We start from the raw sequence: 16,566 nt of genomic DNA on the forward strand, positions 1-16,566 counted from the left end.
AAAATATTACGCAAAAATTTATTTACACACTTTTTAGTCGTCTGAGTTTATTTAGTTAAGAAATTAACATTAATTTATGAATATTTTATACAAATGTTAAAGACACATATGGCAACAGTCTGTCTATGAATTTATAACAAAAAAAAAAACCTAAAAAAAACTAATTTCAGCAATAAGCAAGAGGTCACCTAACAGAACTTAAATTAACACTAAACATAAATTTTTTTTAATGGACAAAATTTCAATTAAAATATTTAATTTTATTAACGGGAAAACAAGCTTAAACTCAACTAAATAACAAATTTATTATTTCTAATTAAAAAAAGATTCATAAAATTAAAACATTGATCTGAATACCAAAATGAAACTCCAAACAAACAGTCCCCAAGAAACTAAATATATTCAAAAGAAAATAAAAATGAATCTTGGGAATTTTAAAGTCATCATCAGTCAAAGACACCAACCATCATCACCACCACCACCAACCAGCCAACTAACCAGCCAGACGACCGAAAACTCAAGAGTGCATGTTAGTTAAATCAGTCTAAACTTAAAAACATTAAACGCAATTTATTATGTGGCATGCGTCGGTGCAGCACTTGTTTTGCAAATTGCACTTAAAAATGCATTTATTACACTCTTGTCGACGAGTACAAATAAATTTACACACTCACATACAGACATACAATTCTGGATCTACTTATATATATGTTCCTTTACTTGGATGTTTGGTTCGTTGCTTGGTTTGTTCATTTCTTTGTATGATTGCCTACATGTTTGTCTGTCTGTGGACGTATGCTTTCTTAGCTCTGGTGATTGTGACGGTGGTAAAAGATCATCACCATGCACAACAACACTGCACTTGAGTTGATTTTTCTCCTAAAAGCCAGAAAATAAGTAGAGGGTTTGATGACGGTCGCGTTGTTGCGTTTTTTTTTATTTTATTTAATATTCATTCCTGTGATCGTAACTTTTCAATGATTGTTGGTAATTTGAGGCCTCAGTATGTGATTTTTCATTTCTCATTTCGTTTTTTATTTACTTGTACTTGTAGGTCTTAAACATGTTGTATGTCTTTCCTTTTTTGCACAAATCACACGGGAAGAATTTTTTTAAGGAAAACTTTTAGCACTGCTCAGCTTTTTATGGGAAATTTTTTCATCAACCAGTTTTCTATAGAAAACTTTATCATTGATCAGTTTTCTATAAAAAACTTTATCATCGATCAGTTTTCTATAGACAACTTTATCATCGATCAATTTTTTATAGAAAACTTTATCATCGATCAGTTGTCTATAGAAAACTTTATCATTGATCAGCTGTCTGTAGAAAACTTCATCATCGATCAGCTGACTGTAGAAAACTTAATCATCGATCAGCTGACTGTAGAAAACTTTATCATCAATCAGTTTTCTATAGAAAACATTATTATCGATCAGTTTTCTATAGAAAACTTTATCATCAATCTGTTTTCTATAGAAAACTTTATCATCGATCAGTTTTCTATAGAAAACTTTATCATAGATCAGTTTTCTATAGAAAACTTTATCATCGATCAGTTTTCTAAAGGAAACTTTATCATCGATCAGTTTTCTATAGAAAACTTTATCATCGATCAGTTGTCTATAGAAAACTTTATCATCGATCAGATCGATTTCTAAAGAAAACTTTATCATCGATCAGCTATCTATAGAAAACTTTATCATCGATCAGTTGTCTATAGAAAACTTTATCATCGATCAGTTGTCTATAGAAAACTTTATCATCGATCAGCTGTCTGTAGAAAACTTTATCATCGATCAGCTGTCTGTAGAAAACTTTATCATCGATCAGTTTTCTGTAGAATACTTTATAATCGATCAGTTTTCTGTAGAAAACTTTATCATCGATCAGTTTTCTAAAGAAAACTTTATCATCGATCAGTTTTCTAAAGAAAACTTTATCATCGATCTATAGAAAACTTTACCATCGATCAGTTTTTTATAGAAAACTTTATCGTCGATCTGTTTTCTATAGAAAACTTTATCATCGATCTGTTTTCTATAGAAAACTTTATCATCGATCTGTTTTCTATAGAAAACTTTATCATCGATCTGTTTTCTATAGAAAACTTTATCATCGATCAGTTTCTATAGAAAACTTTATCATCAATCTGTTTTCTATAGAAAACTTTATCATCAATCTGTTTTCTATAGAAAACTTTATCATCGATCAGTTTTCTATATGAAAACTTTATCATTGAACAGTTTTCTATAGAAAACTTTATCATTGAACAGTTTTCTATAGAAAACTTTATCATTGAACAGTTTTCTATAGAAAACTTTATCATCGATCAATTTTCTATAGAACAATTTATCATCGATCAGTTTTCTATAGAAAACTTTATCATCAATGTGTTTTCTATAAAAAACTTTATCATCGATCAGTCTCCTACAGACAACTTTAACATCGATCACTTTGTCTATAAAAAATATTAATATTGAACTGTTTTCTATAAACAGTTTTAAATTTTTACAGAAAATGAATTCTGTGAACAATTACCGATCAATTTTCAAAATAAGTAGAAAATTATTTATCTAATTTTATTTCACCAATTTTCTCTCAGTGCTCAAAATTCCAAAGCCATTCACTTCTAACAATAGTCGTCAATAAATGGGGCTGTAAAAATTAGTAATATATATTTTTATTTATTTTATTTTTCTCTCTTATTTTTAACATCCTTTATTTAAACTTAAATTCACAACTATTTCTTTTTTATTTCTCTCAATTTTATTTGTTTATGGTGGCCTTTCATTTCTAGATCTGGTCTATAATATGTCCGTTTATTTTTCGTCTTTTCTGTTTTACAACACGCATAATTAAAATGAATCAAATTGCAATGCAACACAATTATTTAGTCAACAACATACCAACGAACCTGCAAAACACTTATACATGCTATGTACATAAACAGCCTACAACTTGCAACATGAACATAGAGAGGAATAAAATTTTGAAAAAAATTCTAGCAGAGTAATAAATTTTATGTAAATACATACAAACGTATAGAAGAAGGCATATGCTCTTTCACTGAGGTCATGTTATTAAACTCCAAGTTTAAGTTTGAGTTAAATTTACAATTCATTGAAATTCTCATGACTTCTTAGATCTCTGATGTTAACTGTTGTGTGAAGAATCGATCCTTGTACGTTTTTCTCTCTATAGGTTTTGTATGTTTCAATTTAATTTCAATTATTCCATGATCTTTTCTATTACATGTTGATTAATTACCTGTTGCAAATTTGCAAAAATATGTTTGTTGTATTTTTCCAGGGTTTGTTTGTTAAAGCACAAGTTTAATTGAAATCCTCTTAAAATTACCGACACGTCTTTTGGTATGCATATGTTTGGGACCATGTTAACAACAATGTTGGAGTGGGTAGTAAGACATTGTTTTTGATTTTTGGTCTTTCTGATGATAATCCTATGAGAATTTTATGAGAATTATTAGGGGCATTAAATAAAGTTTTTTTTTTATGTTATTAAAAAAAAAAAAATAATAATAATAATAAAATCAATTTTCTTTAAAAAGCTTTCGTTTTCGATTAGTTCTGTATTGAAATCTTTGTTATCAATAAGTTTTTAATTCAAAATTCAACTTCGATCAGTTTTCTGCAGAAAACTTTTTAACAGCGATCAGTTTTCTGTAGAAAGCATTAACATTGATCGGTTTTCTATAAAAAACCTTATCATCGATCAGTTTTCTATACAAAACTTTAACATCGATCAGGTTCAGTTTTCTATAGAACACTTAAACATCGAACAGTTTTCTATTGAAAACTTAAACATCGATCAGTTTTCTATAGAAAACTTAAACTTCGATCAGTTTTCTATAGAAAACTTAAACATCGATCAGTTTTCTATAGAAAGCTTAAACATCGATCAGTTTTCTATAAAAAACTTAAACATCGATCAGGTTCAGTTTTCTATAGAACACTTAAACATCGAACAATTTTCTATTGAAAACTTAAACATCGATCAGTTTTCTATAGAAAACTTAAACTTCGATCAGTTTTCTATAGAAAACTTAAACATCGATCAGTTTTCTATAGAATGCTTAAACATCGATAAATTTTCTATAGAAAACTTAAACATCGATCAGTTTTCTATAGAAAACTATAACATCAAGCAGTTTTCTATAGAAAATTTCAACATCGATCAGTTTTCTATTGAAAACTTAAACATCGATCAGTTTTTTATAGAAAACTTAAACATCGATCAGTTTTTTATAGAAAACTTAAACATCGATCAGTTTTCTATAGAAAACTATAACATCAATCAGTTTTCTATAGAAAATTTCAACATCGATCAGTTTTCTATAGAAAATTTCAACATCGATCAGTTTTCTATAGAAAATTTCAACATCGATCAGTTTTCTATAGAAAACTTAAACATCGATCAGTTTTCTATAGTAAACTTAAACATCGATCAGTTTTCTATTGAAAACTTAAAAATCGATCAGTTTTCTATAGAAAACTTAAACATCGATCAGTTTTCTATAGAAAACTTCAACTTCTATCAGTTTTCCATAGAAAACTTTAACCTCGATCAGTTTTCTATAGAAAACTTTAATATCGATCAGTTTTCTATAAAAAACTTTAATATCGATCAGTTTTCTATAGAAAACTGATCAATGTTAAAGTTTTCTATAGAAAACTGATCTATAGAAAACTTTAACACCGATCACTTTAACCTCGATCAGTTTTCTATAAAAACTTTAATAGCAATCTGTTTTCTATAGAAAACATCGTTCAGTACTCTTTAGAAAACATCAAAATCGATCAATTTTCTATGGAAAATTTTAACGTCGATCAGTTTTTTATAGAAAATTTGAACTTCGATCTATTTTTTTTAAAAAACTTTTAACAACGTTTAGTTTTCTGCAGAAATGTTTAATAGCGATCAGTTTTCTGTAGAAAGCTTATAAAACGATCAGTTTTCTATAGAACAAAGTTTTTTATAAAAAATATTAAGATCGAACATTTTTTTACAGAAACTATAACATCGATCAGTTTTCTATAGAAAACTTTAACATCGATCTGTTTTCTCTATAAAACTTTAACATCGATCTATATCCTTAAACAAAACTGCCACATTGATTGGTTTTCTCTACAAGACTTAGTCAACAACCAATTTCCTATAGATAACTTTAACATCGATATTATTCCATTAAGAAAATTAGTTAAAAAAATTCTGCTTAAAATTGCTAACATTTCTGTATGATTAATGTTTGTAACCATAAATGTATGTGTAAGTTAATATGTCTTGAAGAAAAAAACTCTGTAAATGAAAATTATTGTATGAATTTATTTGAATGTGTATTTTATGTTTGCATATCAATTACTAGACATTTAAATGCAATTAAATTGCAATGTAATGCAAAACGTAACAAGCATTTAAATAAAATTCAAAATGTATAAACGAGTGATATTTTTATACAAGTATGTTGGTATATATGTCCGTCTGTCCGCCTGTCTGTCCATACAATAAGTACTACCACAACTTAAATACAAATTAAACAAAACTTATGTGGAAAAACTATATGGCATAAAAGATTTTTGTATGAATTTTTTTTATTTCGTTTAACACTCCATACACCAAAAACGTGTAAACACCACATGACATCGAACACGCGCGTGCGCAAAAGAAAAAAAAGTTGTATTTCAAATTACGTATGCATATTTAATATAAACTAATATGCCTGCATTAAAACTGCATATGTATGCTTGCAATATGTTCGGTCTAGGAGAGTGATAGAGAGAGAGAGAGGAGCAGGTATTAAGAAGTGGAAAAAACAAAATAATTTTTAGAAAACATATTAAATTACAATTTCCGTGATTTTTATTATACATTTAAAAAGATTTATAGCGATCTTAACCGAAATTAGAATACATATCTTAAGATTTAATAAAATAATAAAAATATTTTCTAATTTTTTGCTTTTTTTTATAAATTTTCAGCAGCGTAAGCTGTCACCGACATGGGCAGTGAGCACTACTGCTTGAGGTGGAACAATCATCAATCCAACCTGTTAGGGGTGTTTAGTCAATTACTACAGGACGAGAGTCTGGTGGACGTCACATTAGCTTGTTCAGAGGGCGCTCCCATCAGAGCCCATAAGGTAAGTTTTCCCTATTTTTTTTGTCACATTTTTCACTATATGTATTTGTGTTTGTTTTTGTTGTTAATAGAATTGTGTATGTGAAAAACAAAAACTAAAAAAAAATAACTTGTCATATTAACACTTTGTCACTTTTAACTGGCGTCACATAATGATGTTGATGACAAGGTCAATTTTTGTTATACTATTGTGTGTTGTTTTTTCTTTACAATTTTATAGAACGTCTACAAAAAAATTGTTGATTTTTTTGCAGTTAGTTATTGTCTATTTTTACTTGGTTGCTAGTGTATAGTTGCAATGATTGTGTTTATCATGCTGCTGTTGATTTTTTTTTTAAATCGTGTTTGTCAATTGAAATTATGACAGCTTCAAAGCAATTCTTGTTAAATTAAGCGTAAAATTCTCGTAAAGCCGTCTGTGTTGGTTTTTTTCTGTAGATCTAAAATGGACATAGAATTGTTGTAAATATGTAAGGGTTTCCATATTAACCATATATTAAAAGAAAAATCTGGGATTTAAGCAGAATTCGAATTCGATTCACATTGATCAGTTTGCCATAGGAAACTTTAACATCGAATAGTTTTTTATAGAAAACTTTATCGTCGATGAGTTTCCCATACAAAACTTTATGGTCGATCAGTTTCCTATAGTTAACTTTATAGTCGATCAGTTCTCTATAGTTAACTTTATAGTCGATCAGTTTTCTATAGAAATCTTTATCGTCGGTCAGTTTTCTATAGAAAACTTTAACATCGATCAGTTTTCTATAGAAACATTAATCAGTTTTCTATAGAAAACTTCAACGTCGGTTATCTTTTCTAGAAAACATTATCGCCGATCTGTTTCATCGATCAGTTTTCTAAAGAAAACTTTATCATCGATCAGTTTTCTATAGAAAACTTTTTCATCGATCAGTTTTCTAAAGAAAAAATTAACATCGATCAGTTTTCTATACAAAACTTTTACATCGTTTCCTATACATTTTTTTTTTTACATCGTTTCCTATAGAAAACTTTAACATCGATCGGTTTTCTACAAAAAACTTTTACATCTATCAGTTTTCTATTGAAACATTAATCAGTTTTCTATGGAAAACTTCAACGTCGGTTATCTTTTATAAAAAACATTATCGCCCATCAGTTTTCTATAGAAAACGTTATCATCGATCAGTTTTCTATAGGAAACGTTATCATCGATCAGTTTTCTATAGAAACATTAATCAGTTTTCTATTGAAAACTTCAACGTCTGTTATCTTTTATAGAAAACATTAATGCCGATCAGTTTTCGATAGAAAACTTTATCGTCGATCAGATTTCGATAGAAAACTTTATCAACGATCAGTTTTCTATGGAAAACTTTATCATAGTTCAGTTTTCTTTAGAAAACTTTATCATAAATCTGTTTCCTATTGAAAACTTTATCATCGATCAGTTTTCGATAGAAAACTTTATCATCGATCAGTTTCCTATAGAAAACTTTATCATCGATCAACTTTCTATAGAAATTATTATCATCGATCAGTTTTCTTCAGTAAAATTTAACATCGATAAAGTTTCTATAGAAAACTTTAACATCGACAAGTTTCTATAGAAAACATTAACATCGATGAAATTTCTATAGAAAACTTTATCATCGATCAGTTTTCTTTAGAAAACTTTATCATAGATCAACTTTCTATAGAAAACTTTAACATCGATCAAGTTTCTATAGAAAACTTTAATATCGATCGAGTTTCATCGATTGTTTTTTATAAAAAAAAAACTTTAAGTTCGTACAGTTTTCTGTAGAAAACTTTATCATCGTTCACTTTTCTATAAAAACCGTTATCATCGATCAGTTCTCATTTCATTTTATAAAAAAAAGTTGGATAAATTCTCTTGTTATGAAATATATCTTTTTGAAGAAGGTTTCGGTAAGTTTTCTTTTTATAGGAAATTTTAAGCAAATGTTTTTTTTATAAAAAATCTAAGATATTTTTTCTTTTCTATAATTATTTTTATAAAAAATTTTCAATAAATTTTCTTCTTATAAATCCCCAATAGCTCTTAATCATTACAGTCAGGGCCTGTCTATGCGCTTGTATTTTTATGTGTAACAGCAACAATAGTAATAGCAGCGGACCCCAGCAAATTCACAATGTCATTCCATTGCGTCTGTTTTAGTAGAAAATTTTTTTAAATTTGTTTCATAGGTTTTATTTGAGTCTAGTGTATTTGAATTTAATGTGCTAAACATAGATAAAAATAATAAAGTTATTTACTTTTATATATTGTTAATATGACTATGAATATATGTGTATGTATATAACATATTATTTTCTATGGTGCTAAATGTGTCGGTAGGAAACGGGGGAACTTTCAAAAAGTTTTATTTTAACCCTTATATTATTAAAGTTCCTTTAAGACTTTGTTTGTACCAAATATCTTATGTTTTCTATTAAAGTGATTGATTTTTAAATCTATTCCTATTGGGTCTTTTAGTTTATCTCCCCTACTCTTCCCGGTACATTTATATTTATTTCTACATTATAATTTTTTTCTTTAAGCAGAAAAATAATAAAGAAAAAAATCATTTATAAAGCAGCGCCAAAGCACACTTGTCAACTAGTAAATTGATCAATTATTATGCGTTTAAAAATGCAACTTGTTCTACGTCTTGGAAAGATATAGTTAGAGACAGAGAGAGAGACAGACCTTTATACACATAAGTATGAATGTGAACGATTGAAAAGTATTCGCGGCAGTGTGTATGTAATGCAGTGCAGCGCATTGAATGAAGTCTTTAGTATGTAATTTTGTATTTTTTTTTTCATTCCATTCATATATAGTGGTTTTACACATGCCGTTTTTTGTCTGTAATCATATAATGCACAGTGGGAAGCAGATTAGAAAAAATTAAAACTACATATTATGATAAATAAAAGTTTTTGTTGCGTTTAACATATGTATTTTTTTAAAATAAGGAATTTTAATTTTATTTTAAGTATTTTCATTTTTGTTTCACTGTTTCTCGATTATACTATTTTTTTATAGCTGTTCACTGTTAATATGTTGTTTACGATACAAGACAGTAAATTGAATTATTTATATGCTGTTTTAATATGAGGCGGCTTTTTATTTAAAGTTGCATATTTCAGTTTGCTTGTTAGTTTTTTTTAATTTCTTTCCTTTATTTTGTCTCAATATTTATTTTTCATACATATTTTATGGTTGTTAAACATGTAAATAATATTAGAGCGAAATTTGATATAATTGTGAGAACAAAAAAAACCAAAAACGTTAGAAGCAAATATTTACATATTAACATGAATTGTTAGAACTTTAACAAAGAAAAAGTTTCTGATCACTTAAATAGAGGACCGAAAAACTCAACAGCATCCAACCCATCCTTACTAAGTTCAGAAATTTAACAAAGAAAAAGAATAAACGTTTCTGATCACTTAAATAGAGGACCGAAAAACGCAACAGCACTCAACCCATCCTTACTAAGTTCATTAGGATTCTTATAACAATAAATTCTAAGGCTGAAAGAGTCCGCAATTTACTAAATTGTAACTTTGAGTGTAAAATTAATTTATTGAACAAATTTTCGAATGATTTTATTAAAGCTTTTCGATTAATCGGTTAAAATTATTTAATTATTGTGCCACAAATTTAGTTTTTGTTTTTAAATTACGATTTTGTGGAGCAATTTTTTTCATTGCAATTTAATCGATTAAAATTATTCGAATAATCGATTAAAATTATTCGATTAGTCGATTAAAATTATTCGATTAGTCGATTAAAATGTTTGAAAATATCGATTAATAATTGATTAATCTATTATCTTAATCTTTGATACAAAATATAAGTTTTGCCAAACATTTTTGGTGAAAAACTCCATTAAATGTTTGAAATTTAAAATTATAATTTTGGTAAAAAAAGTTTCCAAGACGAATCGATTGAAAAAATTTCTTATAAATTTTGTCAAATATGACAAAAATTGTGATAATAGTTTTTGGTTTTGTTCATAAATTGCGATTTTAAAGAAGAATTTATTTCATGGAAAATTTTTGTTATTAATCGATTAAAATTATTCGATTAACTATTTCAAAAATATCAATTAATATAATACCGTAATTTGAATAAAATAATTCGATTAATCGACTAAAATTTTTGCACAAAAAAAAAAACATTATTTCATGGTAAATTTAATCGATTAATAGATCAAAATTATTCGACAATTGAAAAAAAAAAATTTGCAAAAAATGTATTTAATTGTAAATTTTGACGAATATTCGATTAATTGCTTAAAAATGTAGTTTTTGTTAATAAATTATGATTTTGTCGAACTATTTATTTCATTTTTTTGTAATCGATTATGATTAACTGATAAAAGTATTCGAATAATTTTTTTTGAAAAATTCTTGAAGCCATTTAATTTTACAAAAATTCAAACATTTAATAAAAAATATTTTAATAATCGATTAATTTTATTCGATTAATCGTTTAAAACTCTATTTTAAGTAATCGATTCACCTTGATAAACTTAAAGAATCTTAGTTTTTATAGAAAATTTTCGTTAAATTTCTATAGAAAGTTTATTCGGATTGATTTTTAATTACGAAAAATCTTCTCTTTATAAAATATGTTCGTTGCAATAAAATTTTTTAAAAATTTTCTTTAACAAATAATCTTATTACAGAAAAATTTCGAAGAATTCACTTTTTATATTTTTATTTTTTTGTAAATTCTCTTTTCAAAGGATTTGTTTGTAATATCTTTGCGACAAGTGTTGCAAACATTTGTTATTACATTGTTTTACTTCTAAACAGTGTCATATGTCAAAAAAAAAAAAAAAAAAAAAAAAACAAAATCTACATAAAACTTAAATACCTTATCCTCTAACCCATTTCAACTTAAACCAGTTAAAAAAATCCTTTAACACAAAATATAGTTTACATTTTCCCACATTCAACCATTTTTTTTTTCTCCAACCCCTTACATTCACACAATTATTCAAAACTGACCAAAGTCCTTTTTTAATGCCATCATCATGCATCAAAACTTGCTGTAGTTTTTATTCCCCCATACGATAAGTTCATTTCATTTTTTGCTATTTTTTTCCTTGATGTTACCCAATAATGCCTTTGGTTGCAGGGACATTTATGCATTCGAGAGTAGCAGAAAAAAGTGATAACAATTTAGTCGTTTTGTTTGTTGCTGTGTTGCGTTATAACTCCTCTAGTGGTGTAAATGACTAACTGACTTTATAAACCATGGCCTAAAGACACAAACCCAATAACAGAGAATAAGTAATAAAAAAATTCATTGAACAAACCAAAGGATATTTTTTCACACAAACACACTCACATCAAATAAACATGTCGGAGTACTGTGCAATGTTATACTGGAAATTCCTTTTCGACTTTTCTAAATGTCTCAAATTAAGTTAGACAACACACAGATACAAATACTACCGTTTTGACTAGTATGCACTAGTTGAGGCGTAAGAAAAATCGTTAAGGCAAAAAACTATAGTAAATTTTGTTTTTACCGGCAGGATGTATGAAACTAAATAGTTTAGAGCAGCTTACACTTTGTACCCAATACATTTGCTCACATGGTAAATGACACTTAAAGGATAAAAAAATACATAAAAAAAAAATAACAACATCCAGCATCGGCAGGCTGGCAAGTGTTAGAATTTTATGTTTTTCTTTTTGCTAAAAAAATAGCCTTAAGTTGTTTCATCAACACTCTTGATGATAGAAATATTGCTAAATGGAAAACTAAACCATTTTTTATGTAGAATTTTTTTCTTAAAATTTCCATTTAACTTTCATTTCTATTCCATTTTTTTATTCTTTCATTATTTACTCATGATATTGATGACATTGTTTACTTGTTTTTTATACCAAAAAAACAAATAAATTTTTTTCTATCCAAAAAACAACTGCTACTAGTCATAATGTTGTTAATTGTCAATTCAAGCGTTTGTTGTAATCAATTTAGTTTATACAAACCCAACCAATCCTCCTCCCTCAAAAGGGGTTTTCTCTATATTCTTTGAATTTTTTTCGCCTTGATCTTTTATCCATCAAATGTGTGTGCATGTTTTATGTGTATGTGTGTGTGTGTTTATTGAGACCTGTCCAAGAAAAATAAAAAGGAAAAATACAGTAATTGACAGTTTTATTTTTGTCTCTATGATTGTTTTTCCTTTTCCTCTATAGACAAGACTTTTGTTGCTGTTTTTTTACTTATTTATTTTTTTTTTGTGTTTTTATTTACTCAGTAGGTGGCTGATGTTTGACAACTTGTCTCGTTTTGTGTTGTTTTTGTTGTTGTTCCTGTTGTCGTATGTATCTTATGTTGTTGATCAGTTAAATTCATTAAACTCTTTGATATACAGTGCAGCGAAAGAATATATTCGATAAATTATTTTTTAAGAAAAACTAATTTTCACAAATTCACGATAAATTCTCTTTGTCGAGAATTTTCCTAGATTTTTGTCTTCATCGCAAACTATTTCTTCAGTTCAGTTCTAGTTCAGTTTTAGTTTAGTTCTATTTCAGTTCTAGTTCAGTTCTAGTTCAGTTCTAGTTCAGTTCTAGTTCAGTTCTAGTTCAGTTCTAGTTCAGTTCTAGTTCAGTTCAGTTCTAGTTCAGTTCTAGTTCAGTTCTAGTTCAGTTCTAGTTCAGTTCTAGTTCAGTTCTAGTTCAGTTCTAGTTCAGTTCTAGTTCAGTTCTAGTTCAGTTCTAGTTCAGTTCTAGTTCAGTTCTAGTTCAGTTCTAGTTCAGTTCTAGTTCAGTTCTAGTTCAGTTCTAGTTCAGTTCTAGTTCAGTTCTAGTTCAGTTCTAGTTCAGTTCTAGTTCAGTTCTAGTTCAGTTCTAGTTCAGTTCTAGTTCAGTTCTAGTTCAGTTCTAGTTCAGTTCTAGTTCAGTTCTAGTTCAGTTCTAGTTCAGTTCTAGTTCAGTTCTAGTTCAGTTCTAGTTCAGTTCTAGTTCAGTTCTAGTTCAGTTCTAGTTCAGTTCTAGTTCAGTTCTAGTTCAGTTCTAGTTCAGTTCTAGTTCAGTTCTAGTTCAGTTCTAGTCAGTTTAGTTCAGTTTTAGTTCAGTTCTAGTTCAGTTCTAGTTCAGTTCTAGTTCAATTCTAGTTCAGTTCTAGTTCAGTTCTAGTTCAGTTCTAGTTCAGTTCTAGTCAGTTTCTAGTTCAGTTCTAGTTCAGTTCTAGTTCAGTTCTAGTTCATTTCTAGTTCTAGTTCTAGTTCTAGTTCAGTTCTAGTTCTAGTTTCTAGTTCTAGTTCTAGTTCAGTTCTAGTTCAGTTCTAGTTCAGTTCGAGTTCGAGTTTCTAGTTTCAGTTCTAGTTCGAGGTTCTAGTTCAGTTCTAGTTCAGTTCTAGTTCAGTTCTAGTTCAGTTATAGTTCAGTTCTAGTTCAGTTTCTAGTTCAGTTCTAGTTCAGTTCTAGTTCAGTTATAGTTCAGTTATAGTTCAGTTCTAGTTCAGTTCTAGTTCAGTTCTAGTTCAGTTCTACTCAGTTCTAGTTCAGTTCTAGTTCAGTTCTAGTTCAGTTCTAGTTCAGTTCTAGTTCAGTTCTAGTTCAGTTCTAGTTCAGTTCTAGTTCAGTTCTAGTTCAGTTCTAGTTTAGTTCTAGTTCAGTTCTAGTTCAGTTCTAGTTCAGTTCTAGTTCAGTTCTAGTTCAGTTCTACTTCAGTTCTAGTTCAGTTCTAGTTCAGTTCTAGTTCAGTTCTAGTTCAGTTCTAGTTCAGTTCTAGTTCAGTTCTAGTTCAGTTCTAGTTCAGTTCTAGTTCAGTTCTAGTTCAGTTCTAGTTCAGTTCTAGTTCAGTTCTAGTTCAGTTCTAGTTCAGTTCTAGTTCAGTTCTAGTTCTAGTTCAGTTCTAGTTCAGTTCTAGTTCAGTTCTAGTTCAGTTCTAGTTCAGTTCTAGTTCAGTTCTAGTTCAGTTCTAGTTCAGTTCTAGTTCAGTTCTAGTTCAGTTCTAGTTCAGTTCTAGTTCAGTTCTAGTTCAGTTCTAGTTCAGTTCTAGTTCAGTTCTAGTTCAGTTCTAGTTCAGTTCTAGTTCAGTTCAAGTTCAGTTCTAGTTCAGTTCAAGTTCAGTTCTAGTTCAGTTCTAGTTTAGTTCTAGTTCAGTTCTAGTTCAGTTCTAGTTCAATTCTAGTTCAAATTGAGTTCAAGTTCAGTTCTAGTTTACCAGTCTAGTGAGAGATTTAAAAGTTTTTATTTTTAGTCTTTTTTTTTTGTAAAAAAGACTTAACTCCTTCAATTTAAGAGTTTGGACACACTATCTCAAAATACACTCATACAACATTGTTGGTAAACAATTTAAAAAAAATGTTGTTTATTTCGCATTTTATGTGTTAAAAAAGAATTTTCGTTTTATATGTACCACAGTGTGTCTCAGTTTATTTGTTTATTTCGTTTTTTTTTATATTAATCCTTGGTGTTTGTTGTCTGCTTTTGTTAATTAGTTTTGACATGTGTTGAGTTTGTTATCTTTTCTACAGATTTACCATGTCTGATATGGTCATACTTACAAACGAATTGAATATGAGTGCAAGCTTTAGTATCAAACTTTTAATAGATTTTATTTTCTTGTTTATTTATTTGTTTGTTTGTTACATGTTTGTAATTTTGTCTTAATTTGTTGTTTTTTGCTTAAAGGCTGTACAATTTATTATAGATTTTTATGTTTTTCCAATATGTTTAATAAACATTTTAATTGCAGTTTTTCTTTTTTGTTTTTATTCATTTTTGGTCGCAAATTATTGATTTATGATAAATGTTTTTTAAATAGTTTTTGTGTGTAAAAAAATTTTAGTTGAAAATAATGTGTTACATGTTTTAAGTTTGATGTTGTAGTTGATAGGGTGCGTATGAGTAATTGAGATTTTAATTAAATTTGCAAGAGGGAGTTAAATAGATTGAATATGGTGATTAATATAATTGTTTTGGTGTTTAATTTAAAATAGACTTTTTTTTTGTAAATTTTAATACATATTAGAATTTGTAGTTGAGATTTTTTATAGAATCCATCTGGACAATTTATATAATTTTTTTTGTTAAACCAGTTATATACTATTATGTAAAAATACCATTTCTGATTTATTTTACTCATACTATTTTCAAAATAATTTATTGTCTTTAAACCATCTGACTTTTGCTGTTGTCACTTATCCTTAAATGAACATTTAAGAATATTATTGTTTACATGACATTTAACACTTGCCACTTTCGTTTATAAAAATATCCAAACGCACACATTTATATGGCAGCAGCAGCCATTTATATACAACCCAATTATATAGACAGACCCAAACCCATTCCTCCAACAATTTACACACAATGTGGCAAAACTTAACGACGACATATTGGCTTCTCATAAACCAAAATAGGAATATGAACAGAATATGGTTGTATGGCAAAGTAATGACACCAACAACTGCAGCAAAGTCTTTGCAACAACATCTATAAGTTGGCAACTTATATTTAACACTCCCCTCCCACAACCCACCTAAAGTAGAAACCAAACCATAAATAGAAAACAGGAGGGAGAAAATGCTGCAGCAGCAGCAACAACTACAATAACCAGCATTATTATAAAGGCTTAATGTAAGAGGGAGAATAGGCGCCAATGTCAGTTAAACTGTCAACAAGTTAATGAGTAAATTTGTGGCAATATTATGTACTAGTAACTACTTTACCAGCAAGTTGCCCCGTTTTATTGTTCGGTTTGTTGTTGGTTGCTGATTCTATGGCTGGTAGGCTTTTTTTTATTGTTACTACTTTTAAATGTTATTATTGTTGCAGTTGTTGTTTGTGTTACTGCTGTTTGTTATACATATTTGTTGCAGCTTGTTTAAATTATTGTGTTGTATGTTGTTGTTTGCTGTCTGTTGAAAACATGAGTGGTGTCAAAATAGGGAGCACATTTTAAACATCTACACACACTCCTGCATCAAACATACTTACAAGACACAAAACACAACTTTTCTACAAACTGCAACAATTGTTGTACATTATTACTTTTCTACATACTCCGGTACTTTTGGGTTTTTTAAGGAAAATTTATGACACATTTTGCTGTTTTCTCGCTTATATTTTGGCTAGAAAATATTTATAGCCGACCAAGATAGAGAGGGAGAGAGCGTTAAAAAGTAATAAATAAAAGTGAAAGACATAAAACATAATGTAGGTGACATGGGTGGTGACAACTTAATGGCTGCAATATTGTTAACCAGATACACTTGCAGGTGATGAAATGGAAATTTTTCAGCTGTTAGAGAGCTTTTGTGTTACCTAAGAAGTAAATATTATTAACAAGAAAATTTACTTTTAAAAAGGGCGTCAAGTAAGGTTAAATTTGACAGATTTTATAACAAAAATATTAAAAGATGAAATTCGAAA

At 28.3% G+C, this 16,566-nt stretch overlaps 1 protein-coding gene across 1 annotated transcript in view; it reads left to right on the top strand.

Moving 5' to 3' along the window:
- LOC119607257 (sex determination protein fruitless-like) overlaps positions 1–16,566 on the top strand; it is a 105,306-nt gene that overhangs the window by 20,277 nt on the left and 68,463 nt on the right. Inside the window, exon 2 of the mRNA XM_037961106.1 lies at positions 6,000–6,160. Coding sequence (XP_037817034.1) covers positions 6,020–6,160 — 141 coding nt within the window. The 5' untranslated portion in view covers positions 6,000–6,019. The remainder of the gene's footprint in view (positions 1–5,999; positions 6,161–16,566) is intronic.

Source organism: Lucilia sericata, unplaced genomic scaffold (genome assembly GCF_015586225.1).
Source record: "Lucilia sericata isolate MDLA Ls3-8-SP2 unplaced genomic scaffold, ASM1558622v1 Contig000681F_arrow, whole genome shotgun sequence".
In the NCBI taxonomy this organism is placed as follows: Eukaryota; Metazoa; Arthropoda; class Insecta; order Diptera; family Calliphoridae; genus Lucilia; species Lucilia sericata.